This window comes from Pan troglodytes, chromosome 16, assembly GCF_028858775.2.
Source record: "Pan troglodytes isolate AG18354 chromosome 16, NHGRI_mPanTro3-v2.0_pri, whole genome shotgun sequence".
Classification (NCBI taxonomy): domain Eukaryota; kingdom Metazoa; phylum Chordata; class Mammalia; order Primates; family Hominidae; genus Pan; species Pan troglodytes.
Genome location: NC_072414.2, coordinates 56,739,769 through 56,760,127, shown reverse-complemented (window position 1 = coordinate 56,760,127; position 20,359 = coordinate 56,739,769). Strand labels below are relative to the sequence as shown.

The window sequence follows — 20,359 nt, the reverse complement described above, 5'->3', positions numbered from 1 at the left end:
CTGCCCTCCCACCTCATCCCAGTGTGGCTGGGACAGGGCTGCTGCTTGCAGGCCTGGTATCCTAGAGCCCATCATGTGTCCTCAGAGGGGTGTCAGGAAGCAGCCAGAGCCCTGGGACCACTGGGTGGCTTGAGGTCAGCCCTCCCTGAGATGTGGGTGAACAGGTGCTTAGACTTGTGTGGATGGAACGGGGAGGGGGGTGTGGGAGGTGGGGGATAAGGCACTCTAGATGAGTGCGAGGTAATTCCTGGATCCAGTGTGCTATTTGGGCACCTCCCTTTTCTTTAACATCAATAGCATTTGAAAGCATCTGGGACATCTTGGTCTGCAGGCTTTTTTTGAATATGAGGGAAGGGAGGCTTCTCTGTTTCTGGGCACTCACCTAGAAGCCCTGCCAGGCATATAGCAGTAGGAGGTCAGGTTCTCCTCCTGACTGGGAGTTATTGTGGATGTGTCCCCTCTGCCTAAGTAATCTAAGGGAGAGGCTGTGCTAATAATAATGAACCTGTATGTTGTATTTATGCCAGGCATTGTTATATGTACTGCACCATTTTAACTCTTAATCTTTGTAAGAGCATTATGAAGTACTTACATTATTATCACCATTTCATAAATGAGGAAAGTGAGGCACAGAGAGGTTAAATAACTTTCATGTAGCTATTAAGTGGGGAGGTTGGGATTTGAACCCAGAGTTTGCTCTTAACCACACAGTATACTGCTATTGTGTTTTATATTAGGGTTTTTAGTGAGACTGGAAGGCAGGGGGAGAAAGGTATCTGCAATTTTCTTTTTTTTTTCTTTTTTTTGAGACGGAGTCTCGCCATGTCACCCAGGCTGGAATGCAGTGGTATGATCTTGGCTCACTGCAACCTCTGCCTCCCAGGTTCAAGCGATTATCCTGCCTCAGCCTCCCAAGTAGCTGGGATTACAGGCGTGCACCACTACGCCCAGCTAATTTTTATATTTCTAGTAGAGACGGGGTTTCACTATGTTGGTCAGGCTGGTCTCGAACTCTTGACCTCCTGATCCTCCTGCCTCGGCCTCCCAAAGTGCTGGGATTACAGGCGTGAGCCACTGCGCCCAGCCGGGTATCTGCAATTAAAGTTTCTAATGGCTGAGTTTTGGGTGATGCCAACCAGAAGCCCAGAGACTGACTCCGGACTAGTTTCCTTTGGGCTGGTGGCATCCCAAGATGGGTGATGGGAGCTGTCAGCCCCTGCCAGGAGGGGCCTTTTATCACAGATATGATTTAGAGTTGCCATTGCACGAAGATAGTAAACCAAGCCAGTTTTATTTTATTTTTATTTATTTATTTATTTTTGAGATGGAGTCTCGCTCTGTCGCCCAGGCTGAAGTGCAGTGGCGCGATCTCGGCTCACTGCAAGCTCCACCTCCTGGGTTCACGCCATTCTCCTGCCTCAGCCTCCAGAGTAGCTGGGACTACAGGCGCCCGCTGCCACGCCCGGCGAATTTTTTGTATTTTTTAGTAGAGATGGGGTTTCACCGTGTTAGCCAGGATGGATTTTATTTTTTAAATTCTTTTTTTTTTTTTGAGATGGAGTTTCGCTCTTGTTGCCCAGGCTGGAGTGCAATGGCGCGATCTCGGCTCACCGCAACCTCCACCTCCTGGGTTCAAGCAGTTCTTCTGCCTCAGCCTCCCAAGTAGGGGGATTATAGGCATGTGCTACCACGCCCAGCTAATTCTGTATTTTTAGTAGAGATGGGTTTCTCCATGTTGGGAGGCCTCGGCCTCCCAAAGTGCTGGGATTGCAGATGTGAGCCACTGCACCTGACCTAAATTCTTTTTTAAAAAATCTATATCCTTACACATCTTGCATATTTTTAAAATTCTTTTTTTTTTTTTTTTTTTTTTTTTTGAGACGAAGTCTTGCTCTGTCGCCCAGGCTGGAGTGCAGTGGCACGATCTCTGCTCACTGCAAGCTCCGCCTCCCGGGTTCACGCCATTCTCCTGCCTCAGCCTCCCAAGTAGCTGGGACTACAGGTGCCTGCCACCACGCCCGGCTAATTTTTTTGTATTTTTAGTAGAGACGGGGTTTCATCGTGTTAGCCAGGATGTTCTCAATCTCCTGACCTGGTGATCCGCCCACCTTGGCCTCCCAAAGTGCTGGGATTACAGACATGAGCCACGGCGCCCAGCCTTAAATTCCTTTTTTTTTTTTTATAGACGGGGTCTCTGTTGTTGCCCAGGCTGGAGTGCAGTGGCATGATCATAGCTCACAGCAGCCTCGATCTCCTGGGCTCAAATGATCTTCCCACCTCAGCCTCCCTAGTAGGTAGGACTACCAGCACCATGCCCAGCTAATTTTTTTTTTTTTTTTTCCCCGAGACAGAGTCTTGCTTTGTTGCCCAGGCTAGAGTGCAGTGGCGCAATCTTGGCTCACTGCAATCTCTGCCTCTTGGGTTCAAGTGATTCTTCTGCCTCATCCTCCCGAGTAGCTGGGGTTACAGGCACCTGCTACCACACCTGGCTAAGTTTTGTATTTTTAGTAGAGATGAGGTTTCACCATGTTGGCAGGCTGGTCTCGAACTCCTGACCTTAGGTGATCCGTCTGTCTTGGCCTCCTAAAGTGCTGGGTTATAGGTGTGAGTCACTGCACCTGGCCTCGGCTAATTTTTTGTAGAGACAGTGTCTGCTTTGCTGCCCAGGCTGCTCTCGAACTTGTGGCCTCAAACGATTGTCCTGCCTTGCCTCCCAAACTGCTGGGGTTACAGATGTGAGTTGCCACGCCCAAGCAGTTTTATTTTAAATTCTCTACAAATGGCACACTTACTTATTTCCTGTACCTGGGCGTGACTACTTTCACACACTCCTCCACTACCCATTGCTTTGGGCATTTTAACTAAAGAAACGATTCTTGCTCTAAAGAGCCATTTGGCTGATATTCTGGGGGGCATTCTTTTGTGTCTCCTTATCCCTTCCTTTTCCACATATGGGCAGTCTGTTTAGTCTGCCCCAGAGAGAACCAGTTTCTAAATCCCACTCAAGGAGGCCAGCCAGGCATGTTGGCTCATGCCTGTAATCCCCTGCATTTTGGGAGGCCAAGGCAGGAGGATCACTTGAGCCTGGGAGTTCAAGACCAGCCTGGGCAACATGATTAAACCCCGTCCTTACAAAAACAAAAAGGTAGCTGGGTGTGGTGGTGCATGCCTGTAGTCCCAGCTACTCAGGAGGCTGAGGTGGGAGAATGACTTAAACCTGGGAGGCAGGGGTTGCAGTGAGATCATGCCACACTGCACTCCAGCCTGGGTGACAGAGCGAGACCTTGTCTCAAAAGAAAAAAAAATCCCACTCAAGGCTGGGACATGCTGGCCTCCTCCTCCCCATGTCCAGGGTGGGACTGACAAGCACCGTAAGTAGAGGAAGCCATGGCTGGTGGGTGCTGAGCCTTTGCTTGGCTCTCATGCTCTGAACCCTTTTATCCTACGGGGCCTCAGGACAATCCTGCGAGCTGGAGGCAGGGTGAGTCCTGCCTGCCCTGAGTACTGAGCTCCTGGTCCAAGATTACCCAGAACTGAACTACAGTGCTGGGTTCTGGATCTGCTCTGGCATTGGTTATGGGCAGCAGCGACATCTGGTGTCACGTCACTTCTTCTGTCTTCCACCCATGGCTGCCCCAGAAGGATCCACACGCCTCTGGCAAACCATGAGGCAGTGGGGCAGAACCTGTCCCCTACACTTCAGAAATGATGCTGCCTAGCTGGGCATGTTGGCACACGCCTGTAGTCTCAGCCTGTCAGGAGGCTGAGGTAGGAGGATCGCTTGAGCCCGGGAAGTCGAGGCTGCAGTGAGCCAGTATCCCACCACTGCACTTGAGCCTGGGCGATAGAGTGAGAGCCCCTGTCTCAAAAAAAAAGAGAGAGGAAAAAAAAGTAAAAAACCGAAAAACTCGGTGGCTTATGCCTGTAATTCCAGCACTTTAGGAGACTGAAGTGGGTGGATCACTTGAGCCCAGGAGTTCAAGACCACCCTGGGCAATGTGGTGAAACCCCGTCTCTACTAAAAATACAAAAATTAGCTGGGTGTGGCCGTGAGCACCTGTAATCCCAGCTACTCAGGAGGCCGAGGCAGGAGAATTGCTTAAACTTGGGAGGCGGAGGCCACTTAATGAGACTTGGTCTCAAAAAACAAAAACAGGCCAGGCACAGTGGCTCAGGCCTGTAATCCCAGCACTTTGGGAGGCTGAGGCAGGTGGATCACAAGGTTAGGAGATCGAGACCATCCTGGCTAACACGGTGAAACCCAGTCTCTACTAAAAATACAAAAAAAAAAATTAGCCAGGTGTGGTGACAGGCACCTGTAGTCCCAGCTACTAGGGAGGTTGAGGCAGAAGAATGGCGTGAACCCGGGAGGCAGAGCTTGCAGTGAGCTGAGATTGCGCCATGCAGTCCAGCCTGGGATACAGAGCGAGACTCCGTCTAAAAAAAAAAAAGCCACCATTAAGTGAGAACTGTGGGCAGCCTATGAGGCTTCATATGCCAGAACCCGTCCACTACCTGTCCAGGCACTGGCATAGCCTCCTTGTATTCTGCTTCTTCCCATATTCCACCCTTTGATGGAGAGAGTACGGTTACTTCTGATACGTGCCAACACTAGACAGGTGACAGGATTGTTGGGCCCTCCCTTCCTGAAGAGTGCACTGGTGGCTGTATCAGCGTTGGAGGCCTCTGGAGTGCAGCAGGGCCTGGGTGTGGTGGGAGGGTTTGCCTAGGCGCATCTGCCTTGGCTGTCAGTCAACTCACGGCCAACTGAGCAGAGGCTCTTGACTGTCACAAGCTATCAAGGCCACCTCCAACCTCCAGGGAGGACGGGCAGAGCCTGACTTGGACCAGGCCATGGCAGAAGTCTGGAGTACTTCGCCCTTCTTTGTGGTTAACCAACCTCCCCCTCCTCAACTATCTTATGCTTTTAGTGCAGGTAGGGGCGGGGAGTTAGGAGAGGATACTGGCATAGGAGCTGAGACCATTTTTTTTTGTTGTTGTTGAGACAGTCTCGCTCTGTTGCCAGGCTGGAGTGCAGTGGCTCAGTCTTAGCTCACTGCAACCTCCACCTCCCAGGTTCAAGCAATTCTCCTGCCTCAGCCTCCTGAGTAGCTGGGATTACAGGTGCCTTCCACCATGCCCAGCTAATTTTTTACACTTGTTCTTAGCCAAAAGGCAGAGAAGCGATCTGGCTAATTTTTTGTATTTTTAGTAGAGATAGGGTTTCGCCATGTTGGCCAGGCTGGTCTCGAACTCCTGACCTCGTAATCCGCCCACCTCGGCCTCCCAGAGCGCTGTGATTACAGGTGTGAGCCACCGTGCCTGGCCCATTTTTGAAGAACTATTGATGAAAAGGCTCTGCACCTTCCAGTTTTTGCCCAGACTGGTCCCCCCCCGCCCTTTTTTTTATTCTGACACAGGATCTCGTTTTGTTGCCCAGGCTGGAGTGTAGTGGCATGATTACGGCTCACTGTAGCTTCGAGCTCCTGGGCTCAAGCAATCCCCCAGCTTCAGCCTCCTGAGTAGCTGAGACCACTGGTGCATGCCACCATGCCTGGCTAATTTTTTTTTTTTTTTTTTTGAGACGGAGTCTTGCTCTGTCGCCAGGCTGGAGTGCAGTGGCGTGATCTCATCTCACTACAGCCTCCACCTCCTGGGTTCAAGGGATTCTCCTGCCTCAGCCTCCCGAGTAGCTGGGACTACAGATGCACACCAACACGCCGGGCTAATTTTTGTTTTTTTGTTTTTTTGTTTTTTTTTTTTGAGACAGAGTCTCGCTCTGTCGCCTAGGCTGGAGTGCAGTGGCGCAATCTCGGCTCACTGCAACTTCCGCCTCATGGGTTCATGTCATTCTTCTGCTTCAGCCTCCTGAGTAGCTGGGACTACAGGGGTCCGCCACCACGCCCAGCTAATTTTTTTGTATTGTAATTTTTAGTAGAGACGGGGTTTCACCGTGTTAGCCAGGATGGTCTCGATCTCCTGACCTCGTGATCCTCCTGCCTTGGCCTCCCAAAGTGCTGGGATTACAGGCGCACGCCACCATGCCCAGCTAATTTTTTTGTATTTTTAGTAGAGACGGGGTTTCACCATGTTGGCCAGGCTGGTCCCGAACTCCTGACCTCGTGATCCGCCCGCCTCTGCCTCCCAAAGTGCTGGGATTACAGGCGTGAGCCACCGTGCCTGGCCAGTTCTTGTTCTTTTTTTTTTTTTTTTTTTGAGACGGAGTCTCACTCTGTTGTCACCCAGGCTAGAGTGCAGTGGCGCGGTCTCGGCTCATTGCCAGCTCCACCTCCCGGGTTCACACCATTCTCCTGCCTTGGCCTCCTGAGTAGCTGGGACTACAGACGCCCACCACCATGCCCGGCTAATTTTTTTTTACTTTTTTAGTAGAGACAGGGTTTCACCGTGTTAGCCAGGATGGTCTCGATCTCCTGACTGCGTGATCCGCCCGCCTCAGCCTCTCAAAGTGCTGGGATAACAGGCGTGAGCCACCATGCCCAGCTAATTTTTTTGTATTTTTAGTAGAGACGGGGTTTCACCATGTTGGCCAGGCTGGTCCCGAACTCCTGACCTCGTGATCCGCCCGCCTCTGCCTCCCAAAGTGCTGGGATTACAGGCGTGAGCCACCGTGCCTGGCCAGTTCTTGTTCTTTTTTTTTTTTTTTTTTTGAGACGGAGTCTCACTCTGTTGTCACCCAGGCTAGAGTGCAGTGGCGCGGTCTCGGCTCATTGCCAGCTCCACCTCCCGGGTTCACACCATTCTCCTGCCTTGGCCTCCTGAGTAGCTGGGACTACAGACGCCCACCACCATGCCCGGCTAATTTTTTTTTACTTTTTTAGTAGAGACAGGGTTTCACCGTGTTAGCCAGGATGGTCTCGATCTCCTGACTGCGTGATCCGCCCGCCTCAGCCTCTCAAAGTGCTGGGATAACAGGCGTGAGCCACCGTGCCCCGCCTCTTGTTCTTGATGTACAGTCATGGCCATATACATCCGGGCACAGCTTGGGATGGAGGGTCCTACTATGTTTGTGGCAGGGAGCTGCAAATCAGAATGCAGGTTGCAGAAGCAGCTTCTACCTCTGAACAGAAACCCCCTCCTGACAGGAGCATCATGTTAGGAAACATCTCTCCTGTCAGGTTTCATTCGCCTCCGTCAAGTAATGGGCTAGGTGTGGTGGGCTCGGGGCTGTGTGTTCATGCCAGCATAGCATCATGTGGTTTAAGGGTTGGAGGTATTGATTTAGGAGCTGGCAGTGAGGGGTGTAGGGGTCCTCTAGCCCAATGCCTTGAATCTAGTCCCTTCTGTAGGGTATTGTATGGCAGTGGTGGCAACTGCAACCCTTGCCAGGCACACAGGCAGGCAGTAGATCTGTGTTAGCTGGCCACACAGCACCAAGAAGGCTGCAGGAGGTGGGTGGGCCTGGGAGGCTTCCATGCCGGGGTGCCCAGTGAACTTTGCCCCTGAAAGCCAAGTCCTGGCCCCTGGCTCTGTCTGGATCCTGATGGAAGGCACACTTCAGCCAGCCTGCCCTGACACAGAGTTTGCAAGCACAGCTCATTCTCTGTTTGGTCTAGTTCCCTAAATGAGGTGTAGGTCAAGTGCACACAACAGGCTTTGACCAGGTGTGTTCCCACGACATTAAGGCTTCCCTTCCTGGGGCTGGAAGTGGCTTGGAGAATGAAGTCTGAAGCCTTCTTATACCTGCCCAGCCCTGTCCCTCCTTTCAGATAACTTTTCACCCTGGCTTAGTTCCCCCCAGTCTCTATTCCCCCCACCCCTACACACACACACCATTGGAAGTCTAGGACACATTGCACATTATGAGGAAGAGCCCCAAACTTTTCAGGCAACTTGGACTTAAGCCTCAGCTCTGCCACTGGCCAGCCAGGCACTTGATCCCTGGACTGACTTCTGCATCTGTAAAATGGGGACCCCATACCTGTTCTACCTGTTGCTCAAAGGACTATGAGCTTTGCATGCTGATGGTTTGTGTAAAGGAATGAAACTACAAGGTGCAGCCCAGGATGGGGCCTTATAGCCAGGCCCTGATAACATGGGATTTGGGGCAAGAGGGATAGCAGGGGCAGGCAGAACACCAGATCCCACCTGAACCTGGGACTTGTCCTTACTAGGTGAGGCTGTGGTGACACTGGTAAACTCTGGGGCCAAGTGTCCTCTAGATGGGGGCTTCTTGCAAGGGGATCTGGGCATCGTCCTTGCCTGGGTAGCTGAGCCACCCCAGAGCTCCTTGCAGGAAGCATGGGAAACATGTTGTGGAGTGTGTGGATCTAGGTTCACATCCACTGTCTGGCTGTGTGCTGCTTGCTGTCTTCCCCTGTGTCCTTATTCAGAGCCTTATAAGTCCTGGGTCTGCAGGCCATGTCGCCACATTCCATCCACCTCACGTCAAGTGGCCATACTCAGAGGGCCTTCTTTCCTATGGGAGGCGTAAGAGCAACCTGCTGGTGCCAAGCCTAAGCGCGGGGCCCAGGCAGGACCCAATCCCCCAAAACACTCCCACCCCCACCCCCTACCCACTACGGCGACCAAGACCACACCAAGGGTATGACTGCCCTGACGTTTCTGTTCGGCAGCCCTAACGTTGGCTCTGCAGAGACCCCCCTCAAGTTCCCAGGCCCAGGTTGGTCTAGGGCCCAGAGCTGGCTGGCCCCTGACTTCCATCTTGTCCCCTTCTCTTCTCTGTTCACACCACTTCTTTGCCACCTTGTGTGCAGAAGGAGTCACTGAAGCTCTGAGCAGATGGAGGATGGTGGCTGAGTCTTATCTGAGACTCAGTCGCATTCTACTGCCCTTTAAAACGCCTGGTGTCATAGAGTGTCAGTGTGTGACGGGACCTGAGGCGAGTCTACTCTCCTGTAGCTGAGGCTGACAAGCGAAGGCCACAAAGCCACCTGCTATGGCTGGTGACAGGGCTGGGGCTTCACCCTGGGCTTCCTGACGTTGTTTTGAGGTTCTTTGTCTTTTGTTTGGAATCTCGTCAGTGGGTATCTTCTGAGCTGGACCCTGAGTGCAGTGTCCTGGTTCTCAGTGGGGTCTCTTTCCCTTGGGGAAGCCAGATCAGATCTGGGTGCGATGATGATGGCAGCAAATTCTGAAAACGTGCTCAGTGTCTTTATAACAGGAAAGTCGTAAACTTAGAAATGTAGGCTGCAGCTCGTGTGCTCTGTGGTCTGGGCTGGTAGGGATGGCTGGGCCCTGCTCCAGCCACCCATCCCCAACCTCCCCATAGCTAGTGGGGCACAAGGCCACTCACACTCAGCTGTGGGGAGTTGACAGTCTGTCAGTCAGTCTCGTCGTTGGCCTGTAACCATGTAGGATTCACTGTGGCATCATCCAGTGGGACCACCCCCTACCCCCCTGCCACCGCCACCATCATACCTACCCCAACCTCTTGCAAGATACTGTGTCTGTCCTCTTTGTTCATAAGCTGAAGACCAGGCCAGGCGTGAGTCACTTTGGGATTGCAGGAGGATGGCTTGAGTCCAGGAATTCGAGATGAGCTTGGGCAACATGGTGAGACCCCACCTCTACACAAAATTAAAAAATTAGCCGGGGGTTGGGCACAGTGGCTCATGCTTGTAATCCCAGCACTTTGGGAGGCTGAGGCGGATGGATCACTTGAGGTCAGGAGTTTTTGAGACCAGCCTGGCCAACATGGTGGAACCCCATCTCTACTAAAAATACAAAAATTGTCGGGCATGGTGGTGGGTGCCTATAATCCCAGCTATTTGGGAGGCTGAGGCAGGAGAATCACTTGAACCCAGGAGGCGGAGGTGGAGGTTGCAGTGAGCCAAGATCATGCCATTGCATTGCAGCCTGGGCAACAGAGTGAGACTCCGTCTCAAAAAAAAAAAAAAAAAAAAAAAAAAAGGCTGGGCTTTGTGGTGTGCACCTGTGGTCCCAGTTACTCAGGAGATGGAGGCAAGAGGATCGCTTGAGTCCAGGAGGCTGCAGTGAGCCATGTTTGCGCCACTGCACTCCAGCCTGAGCAACAGAGCAAGACCCTGTCTCAAAAAAGCCGAAGGCCAGTTGTTCCTGGGTACCTTGGGCTGGCCCCACTGGGTCTGAGTGGGTTGGTGTGAGATCAAGGTCTGCAAAAGAGCATTGACTCGTGAGCTGGGCACTTGGGAACAGGCTGTTTCTGACATGCTCGGTAACTGCGAGCAACTCGCTCGACCCCTGGGCCCTGGTTTCCTCCTCTAAAAATAAGGTTTCTTCCAGCTCAGATGTTCTGTATTTGGGTTGCTACTGAGGGCTGGGAGTTGGGGAAGGATGTGGGAGGGGCTTATAAGAGGCTCGTTTTTCCCTTTTTGGATTTCTCTCCTCTTCTCACCCCCTTCCCAAAGTAGTGTTTTCCATCGGGATGACACCAGGAGAGCTCGCTCGAAGCAGTGGGTAGGGGACTGCTGAAGCACGTGCATTCGTTACTTGAACATTGTGAGTGGACAGTTGAAACAATTCTTCCTTTCTAGATTGAATTCTAACTTTTAGAGATGCTAAAGGGTTGCTGCAAAAGTCTTTTTTTTTTTTTTTTTAGGATATTTCTATTGCCTGCAGTGAGATTTTCCTGGGGTGTCTTTTCTCCAAGTCCCAATCCTGTGAGACAGGAATTTACAGAAGGCCAGAGTTGGCCTCTAGGGGTGACTGTTCCTGGTGGGTTGGTGGGTTGTCTGTGGGCAGGGAAGAGTGGGGAGTGGTTCCAGTGGTTTCTTGCCTCAGTATCCTTGGTGGAGAAGGGTCTGTTTGCTTTCTTTCTTTTTTTTTTCTCGAGATGGAGTTTCACTCTTTTTGCCCAAGCTGGAGTGCAGTGACGTGATCTCGGCTCAGTGCAGCCTCCGTCTCCTGGGTTCAAGCGATTTCTCCTGCCTCAGCCTCCCGAGTAGCTGGGATTACAGGCGTGCGCTACCATGCCTGGCTGATTTTTGTATTTTTAGTGGAAAGGGGATTTCACCATGTTAGCCAGGCTGGTCTAGAACTCCTGACCTCAGGTGATCCGGAGAAGGATCTGTTTTCTAGGTGGTGGTTCCTGGAGTCTGGGGTCCTTTCGTGGCTATTCTAAGGCCGGGATTTGTCCTCCAAACTTAAAGCTTAAGAGACTTTAATATCCCTGAGCCTACCACTGTTTTTGAAAGCAGTGTTTACCTTTTTCATCACTAATAAAAGCCAGCACTTATGGAACTTGTCCTCATGGTCACAGTATCTGAGAAGTTTAGAGTTGGATCCCTCAGCATTGGGCTTGTCCTTCCCCTTGCAGAGGGAGACACGCTTCTGGTGAGCGGCCAGGCCGCAGCCACTTCTGACCAAGTGTGGGGTCCCCATGGTCGTGGCTCCTGGCCGACCCCATGTCCCAGTCCTGCTCTTCATGGAGGCTTTGCTCAGCTGCTTTGGCCCCTCCTTCTCCCCCACGAGCCCATTCCCTATTCCTGCAGGACCTCCATGTGAGCTGGGCCCTGTGTGTGCCCTGGAAGGAGGGACCCTAAGCATCTGCTGTCCAGGGCACTGGCCTTTTGTGGCAGCAGCTTGAATGCCAGGTCTGCCCATGGCAGTGTCCAGGGCCAAGAGAGACGTCTACCTGAGCTGATAGACACAGGCCGAGTAGGCCTGGCGCAGTGGCTCACGCCTGTAATCCCAGAACTTTGGGAGGCCAAGGTGGGCAGATCACTTGAGGTCAGGAGTTCAAGACCATCCTGGCCAACATGGCGGAACCCCATCTCTACTAAAAATACAAAAATTAGCTGGGCATGGTGGTGCGCTACTGTAGTCATAGCTACTCCGGAGGCTGAGGCAGGAGAATCGCTTGAACACGGGAAGTAGAGGTTGCAGTGAGCTGAGATAGTGCCACTGCACTCCAGCCTAGGTGACAGCAAGACTCCATCTCAAAAAAATTAAAAAATAATTAAAAAAAGAAAAACAGGCCGAGTCCCTTTCCACGCAAGCCTGGATTTGTGCTGGTGTCTTGGGTGCTCCTGATACTTTGCTCCTGAAGGGTTGTTTAATTTGGTCTTTTCTGAAGATCCTGAAACAAATGTCAGTTTGTCTGAAGGAAGAACATCACCGACACGTAGATGGGAATGGGTTTGTCAGAGCCCCTTCTTCCTGCTTCTCTAAAAAATGACCCCTTAACCTCTAGGCTGGAGAGGGCTGTGGAGGAAGAACATTGGGATGTCAGCTTGCAGCTCACACCTTCCTGAAAGAGAGGGCTGGGTGACCTGGGCAGCCTGGGCAGGCTCCTCCGTCATGGTGGGATTAGACAGCATGGTCCAAAAGCTCCTCCTAGATCTATTCGTACTAGGAGGGTATTCCCCATTCCAGGGGCCTCCAGAAACAAGGCTGAGGATGGGGGGTCTACTTCCTGTGCCACCCACGTGCTGTGCTCCCCTTCCCCAGGACCCCAGGGCTGAGTTACGATGCTGGAGCTGGGAGTGAGACTGAGGGGCCTCCCGGGGAGGTGGGGAGAGGTCAAGAGGTGGCTCAGGATGGGTGAGGTGGCTCACACCTATAATTCCAGTGCTTTGGGAGGCTGGGGCAGGAAGATCACTTGAGCCCAAGAGTTCGAGACCAGCCCAGGCCACAGAGTGACGCCCCATCTCAAAAAATAAAAATAAAAGTTTAATTTTTAATTAAAAATAAAAATAGGTAGCTCCCAAGCACTCTAGGTCTAGCACTGGCTGGAGGGAGAGAGCTCAAGAACACACAGGCCCTTCTCCCCAGAGGAGTCAGGCTTATAAACAATTGGCAACAAAGACCTAGAGGACTCCAGGAAGTGCCAGTAAGTGATAGCCTGTGGGGTCCATGGACCCCTCTCCCACCCTCCCACTCCCTGTGACTCTAGAGGCAAGACTTGCCTCAGAAAAGAGCAGCTCTGGGTGCCTCCAAAGCTTTGCTGGGCAGAGGCAGTTGTGCCAAAAGTTGGTCAGTTCCCCTAGGTAGGCCTGGCACTGGCTGGGACCTCCAGCAGGGCTGGGTCTGCTCCTGTGGGGTCATGAGAGCCACACAGCCATGTCTGTGGTATTCTGTATGGGTACACAACCCTGGCCACGTTCCTTGCCTATATTGGTGCTTGCAGCAGGTTCCACCAGAAGGGTTGTTCCTCAACAAGTATCTTTGACTGAGTTCTCAGAATCATCCTCCATCCGTTCCCCCGGTCTCCCCCATACCTGCTCCATGTGACTACAGGTGTACCTTCCAGCTGTGCTGAGGACCTGACTGTGCTCCCAGCATTTCTGCTCTTACTTGCCGTAAGGGTGACTTTTTTGGAAGGGCTGTGGTTGCTCTTCACATTTTGGGACAGAAACCCTTGGGTTGCTGGATGCTTCTGCAGAAGGGATGAGAGTATGGAAAAGGGCCCAAGTGAATGTGTTTGGTGCCTTCCAGCAGCCTGAGATTGTGAGAACCACCCCTGTGCACTCTTTAAATGCTTTAAAACGTTTTGTGTATGTGCTGAATTCTTGTAATAAACCCATGGAATAGGCAGGACATGAGTTATTTGGTTGAACTTCCCTTGTCATCAACTAGTTGTCGGTGCCTGAATCCTTGTCTGCATCTAACCTTTTATTTTTTATTTTTGTTTTTTAGAGGTAGGGTCTTGCTCTGTTGCCCAGGCTGGAATTCAAGTGGTGCAATCATGACTCACTGCAGCCTTGAATTCCTGGGCTCAAGCGATGCTCCCACCTCAGCCTCCCGAGTTGCTCAGACTTCAGGTGCCTTCCACCACGCCTGGCTGATTTTTTGTGGGGGGGGATAGGGCCTTGCTATATTGCCCAGGTTGGAGCATCCAGCCTCTTCCTGAATGTTTCCCCTGTTACCCTGACGTAGGTACCACAGTGGTCCCCTGTACTGGCCTGAGACACAAGACTAGTTGGCTGGACCTTGGAGAAGTAACTGCATGTCTCTGTTCCTGCCGTTGCTGAAAGATCCTGGCTGTGCCATCAGCTTGCCTTGTTACCCTGTTCTTGGCTTCAGTTTCCCCATCTATAAAACGAAGGGGTTGAACTAGCTGATCTCTGTGGTGTCTTCTATTTCGGGCATTACCTCCTCTGGGGAAGAGAAAAACTAAAGAATCTAGTGACCACCTTAGGACATCTCACCCACATTACCAGCTTCAGTAGACAACCTTAATAAGTGGCTCATGGCACCTGATGAGGGAGATCCTTGTGCAGGTAAATGCAGGAGCCCTAAATGAAGCCAGCATTTTATTGCTCTCACAAGTAATGGGGAGAGTAAGGTGAGCTCTCAGTCTTGGAGGTAGATGGTGTTTGTGTTGTGAAGATGAAACTGAGGTCAGGCATGGTGGCTCATACCTGTAATCCCACCACTTTGGGGAGGCCAGGGCAGAAGGATTCTCTGAGCCCAGGAGTTCAAAACCAGCCCAGGCAACATAGTGAGACCTCATCGCTACAAAAATGGAAAAGCTAGCCAGGCATTGTGGTGCACACCTATAGTCCCAGATACTCTGGAGGCTGAGGCAGGAAGATCTCTTGAGCCTAAGAGTTTGATGCTGCAGTGAGCTATGATAGCGCCACTGCACTCTAGCCTGGGAGACAGACCGAGACTCCATTTCCAAAAAAAAAAAAAAAATGAGGCCGGGCATGGTGGCTCGCACTTATAATGCCAGTACTTTGGGAGGCCAAGGCGGGCGGATTACTTGAGGTCAGGAATTCCTGACCTCAAGGAACTCCTTGAGGTAAGGAGACCAGCCTGGCCAACATGGTGAAACCCTGTCTCTACTAAAAAAAAAAACAGCTGGGCGTGGTGGCAGACGCCTGTAATTCCAGCTACTTGGGAGGCTGAGGCAGGAGAATCATATGAACCCAGAGGACAGGGTTGCAGTGAGCAGAGTTTGTGCCACTGCACTCCAGCCTGGGCAACAGAGCGAGACTCCATCCAAAAAAAAAAAAAAAGAAATGAAAAATAAATAAAAATAAGAAACTGAGATTCGGAAAGATGAAGTGGCTTCCTCAGGCCAAGCATGAAGCTAGGAAGCAAGCTCCAGTGTAACTAAGGCCTGTTCTCTTTGCCTTTTTTTTTTTTTTTTCTGAGACAGGGTCTTGCTCTCCTGCCCAGGCCGGAGTGCAATGGTATGATCTCGGCTCACTGCAACCTCCACCTCCGGGGTTCAGGGGATTCTCGTGCCTCAGCCTGCCAAGTAGCTGGGACTACAGGTGTGCACCACCACACCCAGCTAACTTTGTATCTTTAGTAGAGACGGGGTTTCATCATGTTGGCCAGGCTGGTCTCCAGCTCCTGACCGCAAGTGATCCACCCTCCTTGGCCTCCCAAAGTGCTGGGATTACAGGTGTGAGCCACCATGCCTGGCCCTCTCTGCCATTTATGGTACGTTCTGCCATGCTGGATCACATCTGGTCTCTGGCTGTGAGTTTCTTCTCTGCAGGGACTGAGGTGTGTAGAGATGGGGGAGGTCTCCAGTGCTTAGACCTGACTCTAGGGACATTGGGAGATGGAAATGTTTTGAGGCTTGGTTCCTGTCTCTAGGGCTTTCTGTAGTCAAGGTGAGGGGTACCTCAGACTGCTGGGAACTATAAGGCGAGGGGTCCTAACGGCCACTGTGGGGCTTCAGAGGAAGGAAAGGGTAGTTGAGGACTCCGGAAAGACCTGAAGGCTGGATACCTTTAGTTAAGGAGTGAGGAAGGGGTGAGCCGAGGGGGCAGTGCAGGCAGCCTTGTGGACGCTTGTCAGGGCCCTGGAGTGGGTGGGCTGGGCGGGCTTGATGGAAGCAGGTGTTGGGCGGCTTTGGAACCTCTTGTTCCTCCCTACATGTGGCTGGTCAGCCTGCGGAGCCCACGCTTCCCCTGCTCCTGGTTTGCCAGTTTCCCCTTTTTCTGCCCTCCTCACTCTGGTGTGGCTGTCATCCTAAACAAGTGTCATACTGAGTGGATGGATGGCAGCACTTACCCACCCATGACACTGATGAGGCTGCCCTGTGCCGCTCCCCCTGCCCTCACAAACAGCAGAGTCAGGGTGCCTGGTCTCAGGAGCCCTGCTCCTCCGTGAACTCAGCTGTGTGCCGTTGACAAATCACCAAGGCTTTCTGGGTCTCAGTCTCCCTGTCTGTACAAGGGGCTGGGCTTTAAGATGTCATCTGCTGGGGTGGCTGGAATCTAGTAGGAACCAAGGCGGGTGTTTGGGGATCACACTTGCTGTGATTTAGCCTCCCGGACTGCTCCCCACAGAGCATCTGTGCTCAGGCAGACGGGCCCACCAGCTCATCTGTGACTGCCTTGAGCACCTGAGAGGTGGCCAGGGACAGGATGGGAGCTGTGGGGTAGCCTTTTGGACTCTGTAGAACCTGAAAGATGGAACCCTGAGGAAAAGGGTCATCGGGCCCAGAGGGAATCCTGGCTGGAAACGAGTCTTGAGCCAGGATAAGGAAACAGCCCCTACACTCACCCCACCCCACCCCAAGCGGAAACTCTGTGCTGAGAACTTGCTATTTAAGAGGCCTCTGGGGAGGTCTGGCCAGAAAGGAGCCATTTGAGGGAGGGTTTAAAATTAGCCCGGGTGAAATGTGTGGCCCCTGGGGAGAACTGAAGCAGAGGTTTCCGTGGGTCTGCTCTGGTCTAGGTCTTTGACCCAAATCATGTCCTGCTTTCCTGTGGAGGAAGGGGAGAAGAGAAGGGAGTGGTACTGATCTAGGTCCCTCCATCAGGACACTGGTGGCTGCACTCTTGGCCCATCCTTGGGGGGTGAGGTGTTGGAGGCAGACCCTGAGCTACCCAGAGGGCTTGGTGCTCAGGTCCTGTCGTCCTTTCCCAGCACCCAAAGCACCCATCACCTCTGCCAGGCTGGGCATGTAGTAGGAAGACTTGGGTTTTGGTTTTTTTTTTTGAGACGGAGTTTTGCTCTTGTTGCCCAGGCTGGAGTGCAGTGGTGTGATCTCAGCTCACTGCAACCTCTGCCTCCCAATTCAAGTGATTCTCCTACCTCAGCCTCCCTTGTAGCTGGGATTATAGGCATGTGCCACCACACCCAGCTAATTTGGTATTTTTTAGTAGAGACGGGGTTTCTCCATGTTGCTCAGGCTGGTCTTGAACTCCCAACCTCAAGTGATCCACCCACCTCGGCCTCCCAAAGTGCTGGGATTACAGGTGTAAGCCACCACGCCCAGCCTTTTTTTTCTTTTTTTCTGAGATGGAGTCTCACTCTGTTGCCCATGCTGGAGTGCAGTGGTGCGATCTTGGCTCACCACAACCTCTGCCTCCTGGGTTCTAGTGATTCTCTTGCCTCAGCCTCTGAAGTAGCTGGGACTGCAGGGATGGGCCACCACACCTGGCTAATTTTTTGTATTTTTAGTAGAGATGGGGTTTCACCACGTCGGCCAGGCTGGTCTCAAACTCTTGACCTCAAGTGATCCACCCGCCTCAGCCTTCCAAAGTGCTGGGGTTACAGGCATGAGCCACTGCACCTGGCCGAGTCCTGGGTTTTGAGTTCCAGGTCTGCTGCCTTTAAAGAACAAGCCATGTGACCTTGGACAAGTCACTTCTGCTTGGGGATTCACACGCACAACTCAAGGCCCTTACATCAAGGGGCAGAGAGGCCTGCTGGGCTCAGGTCAGGAGCTCGGTTTCACCCATCCTGGATCCTTGGCTGTCCAGACCCCCAGGTGCTGCCAACAACAAAGCAGGATTCGAGTGGTGTCTCCGTGGGACATGAGCTGCCAGGGCTGTGAGGTGTGAGGTGCCATCACCCCAACCCCGGGCACAGAGGCTGGTATAGTGGTGCCTCTACTGAGGGGAAGACGTGTCCCAAGGGAGAAGATGCGTCCCAAGTTGCCCGAGATTCTGCTAAATGGGCTTGGCAAAAGCTCATGTGAGGTTTGTCTTCACCATGGCTGAGAGTCAAAGTTTAAGAGACAAAGTTTGTCTTCACCGTGGCTGAGAGTCATTCTTGCGTGGGTGGGAGTGGTGACACCAGTAACCAGCAGCTATCCTGGCTGGTTTCCTTTGACATTCTTGGCTCTGTTGAGTTCTCTGGGTGCATTGGGTGTAGTTTTACCTAACATTGCTCCAGCTTCCTGAGACAAGCCACTGATAAAAGCCATCGTCTCAGAAAGGCTGTGGTCTGGGGTCAGCGGGCCATCACTAGAGAGTGGAGCAAGTTCTTTGGTACCTCTCAAGAAGGGGATGTGGCCCACTGTAGGGCCACTTAATGCTTTCAAGAATGGCCGCGTGATGGGGTGAGGCATGTGAACTTCTAAAATCTGCAGCGGTGAGTTCAGAAGACCTGTGCTTGGCTTCGCAGGAGGAGATGTGGCCCAGAGCAGGAGTCAAGCGTGTAGGGACGCTCTGCTTGTTCACATTTTTCATTATTCAGGAAGCCACGGTTTCAAAAAATGTTTTGAATGGATCTAAGCTATGGAAAGTCTCCCCTCCCCCATCACAAGTTTTGGCTGATCAGGGCTTGCTAGTTTAGCATCCGGTGCCAGCAGCGTTTAAATAGCAGCAGTGGCTACAGTCACAGGATGGACACCTAGTGTTTAGACCTGGCTTGTAACCATGTTGGGGGCAATGCTCAAAATTCACAGCATCAGCCGGGCACGATGGCTCAATCCTGTCGTCTCAGCACTTTGGGAGGCCGAGGTGGGCGGATCACTTGCGGTCAGGAGTTCGAGACCAGCGTGGCCAATGTGGTGAAACCCCATCTCTACTAAAAATGCAAAGAATTAGCTGGGCATGGTGGTGCATGCATGTAATCCCAGCTACATGGGAGGCTGAGGCGGGAGAATCGCTTGAACCGGGGAGGCAGAGGTTGCAGTGAGCCGAGATGGCGCCACTGCACTCCAGCCCGGGTGACAGCAAAACTCCATCTCAAAAAAAAAAAACTCACAGCATCAAATGCTTCACCTGAAGCTGGCAAGATCTTAGCGTGTTCTTCAAAACTCAGCATAATGGTTTTGACTGTTTACCCATTACCCTGTTCAGTCAACATTTAGTACCATCACCATGCTAAGAGCAGGCAGAGAGGCAGGAGTATAAGGTGTTTCTTGACATTGAAGGTCCCACATCTCGTGTAGGAGCAGGAGATGGATGAGAAAGTGCCGGGCCCTCTGTTGAAATCACTGCAGGGGATAGTGGGCATGGGACTCTGTTTCCTTTACATCTTTGCTCCTCCCCTCGACCAGACTGGAGGCTCTCTACCAGGAGGCCATGGGTATCATCTAGAAAACAGATACTTTTTTGTCTGAGGGGCCAGTGGTGCAATGGATTAAAAAAATAGATACATTTTTACATGGACATTTTTGGGGGGTCAGGCACTGCAGCTTTCTTCAGATTTTTAGAGGAGGCTTTGGTTTGAAAAGGCATACCGATTAGCATGGCGTGGTGGTGTACCCCAGTAATCCCAGCTACTCAGGAGGCTGAGGCAGGAGAATCTCTTGAACCCAGGAGGTGGAGGTTGCAGTGAGCTGAGATCACGCCACTGCAGTTTAGCCTGGGCAACAGAGTAAGACTCTGTCTCAAAAAAAAAAAAGAAAAAAAAAAAGGCATGCTGGGCTGGGTTTGTACCCTTATCAAACAGGGCTTTCTTTTTGCCTCTGTTCACCAGCAGACTCAGTCTGTGTGCAGAGGCATCCGGCAGACGCAGCACGATGCCTCTGGGATGTACCCAGAGAAAGGAAAGGGCTTTGAGAAATTCAGTGCTGTGAAACAATGTTAATTTGCCTTGGGTATCCAAGGAGGCCCAGGAAAGGCTGAATTCCTCTAAGCTCTAGAAGGATTCCAGTTGCCTGCCTGAAGGAAGCGCTGTTGTCATCCCTGTCCGTCTTGGGCAGCCTGGCCCTGATCACTGGTCTCTGTCTCCAGGTCCGGACACTGTTTGTCAGCGGCCTCCCTGTGGACATTAAACCCAGAGAACTCTACTTGCTCTTCCGGCCATTCAAGGTGAGTCAGGACCCAGCCACCCCCTGGGTAGAGCCTGGGACCCTGGAGAAGCAGCGGGAGTGAATCTCGGGTCGGGCAGGGCAGCAGGATGATGCAGGAAGGCGTGGCAGAAGCTGTGGGGGCAGGTCCAGCCCGTGTCCTGGTTCTGCGAATTCACATGCTGCCTTCTGAGCCTCTGTTTCCTCGCCAGTTAAATGGAGACAGTAAGAATCTTTTTTTTTTTTTTTTCCTCGAGACGAGTCTTGCTCGGCCGCCCAGGCTAGAGTGCAGTGGCTTGATCTCGGCTCACTGCAACCGCTGCCTCCTGGGTTCAAGCAATTCTCCTGCCTCAGCCTCCCAAGTAGCTAGGATTACAGGCATGCGCCATTATGCCCGGCTAATATTTGTGTTTTCAGTAGAGATGGGGTTTCACCATGTTGGTCAGGCTGGTCTTGAACTCCTGA

General features: G+C 52.2%; 1 protein-coding gene and 1 non-coding gene across 4 annotated transcripts in view; both read left to right on the top strand.

The window, feature by feature from the left end:
- RBPMS2 (RNA binding protein, mRNA processing factor 2) overlaps positions 1-20,359 on the top strand; it is a 36,282-nt gene that overhangs the window by 4,658 nt on the left and 11,265 nt on the right. For all 3 annotated transcript variants that reach the window (XR_001709681.4, XM_001174270.7, XM_016927678.4), the window contains exon 2: positions 19,839-19,916. Coding sequence is in view for 1 of the 3 variants with exons in the window: in XM_001174270.7 (XP_001174270.1) it covers positions 19,839-19,916 (78 nt within the window). In the remaining 2 variants the exon portion in view is untranslated. The remainder of the gene's footprint in view (positions 1-19,838; positions 19,917-20,359) is intronic.
- Positions 9,074-9,201, top strand: MIR1272 (microRNA mir-1272). Its single transcript, NR_035623.1, has one exon. It is a non-coding gene; the product is annotated as a microRNA mir-1272 (primary transcript).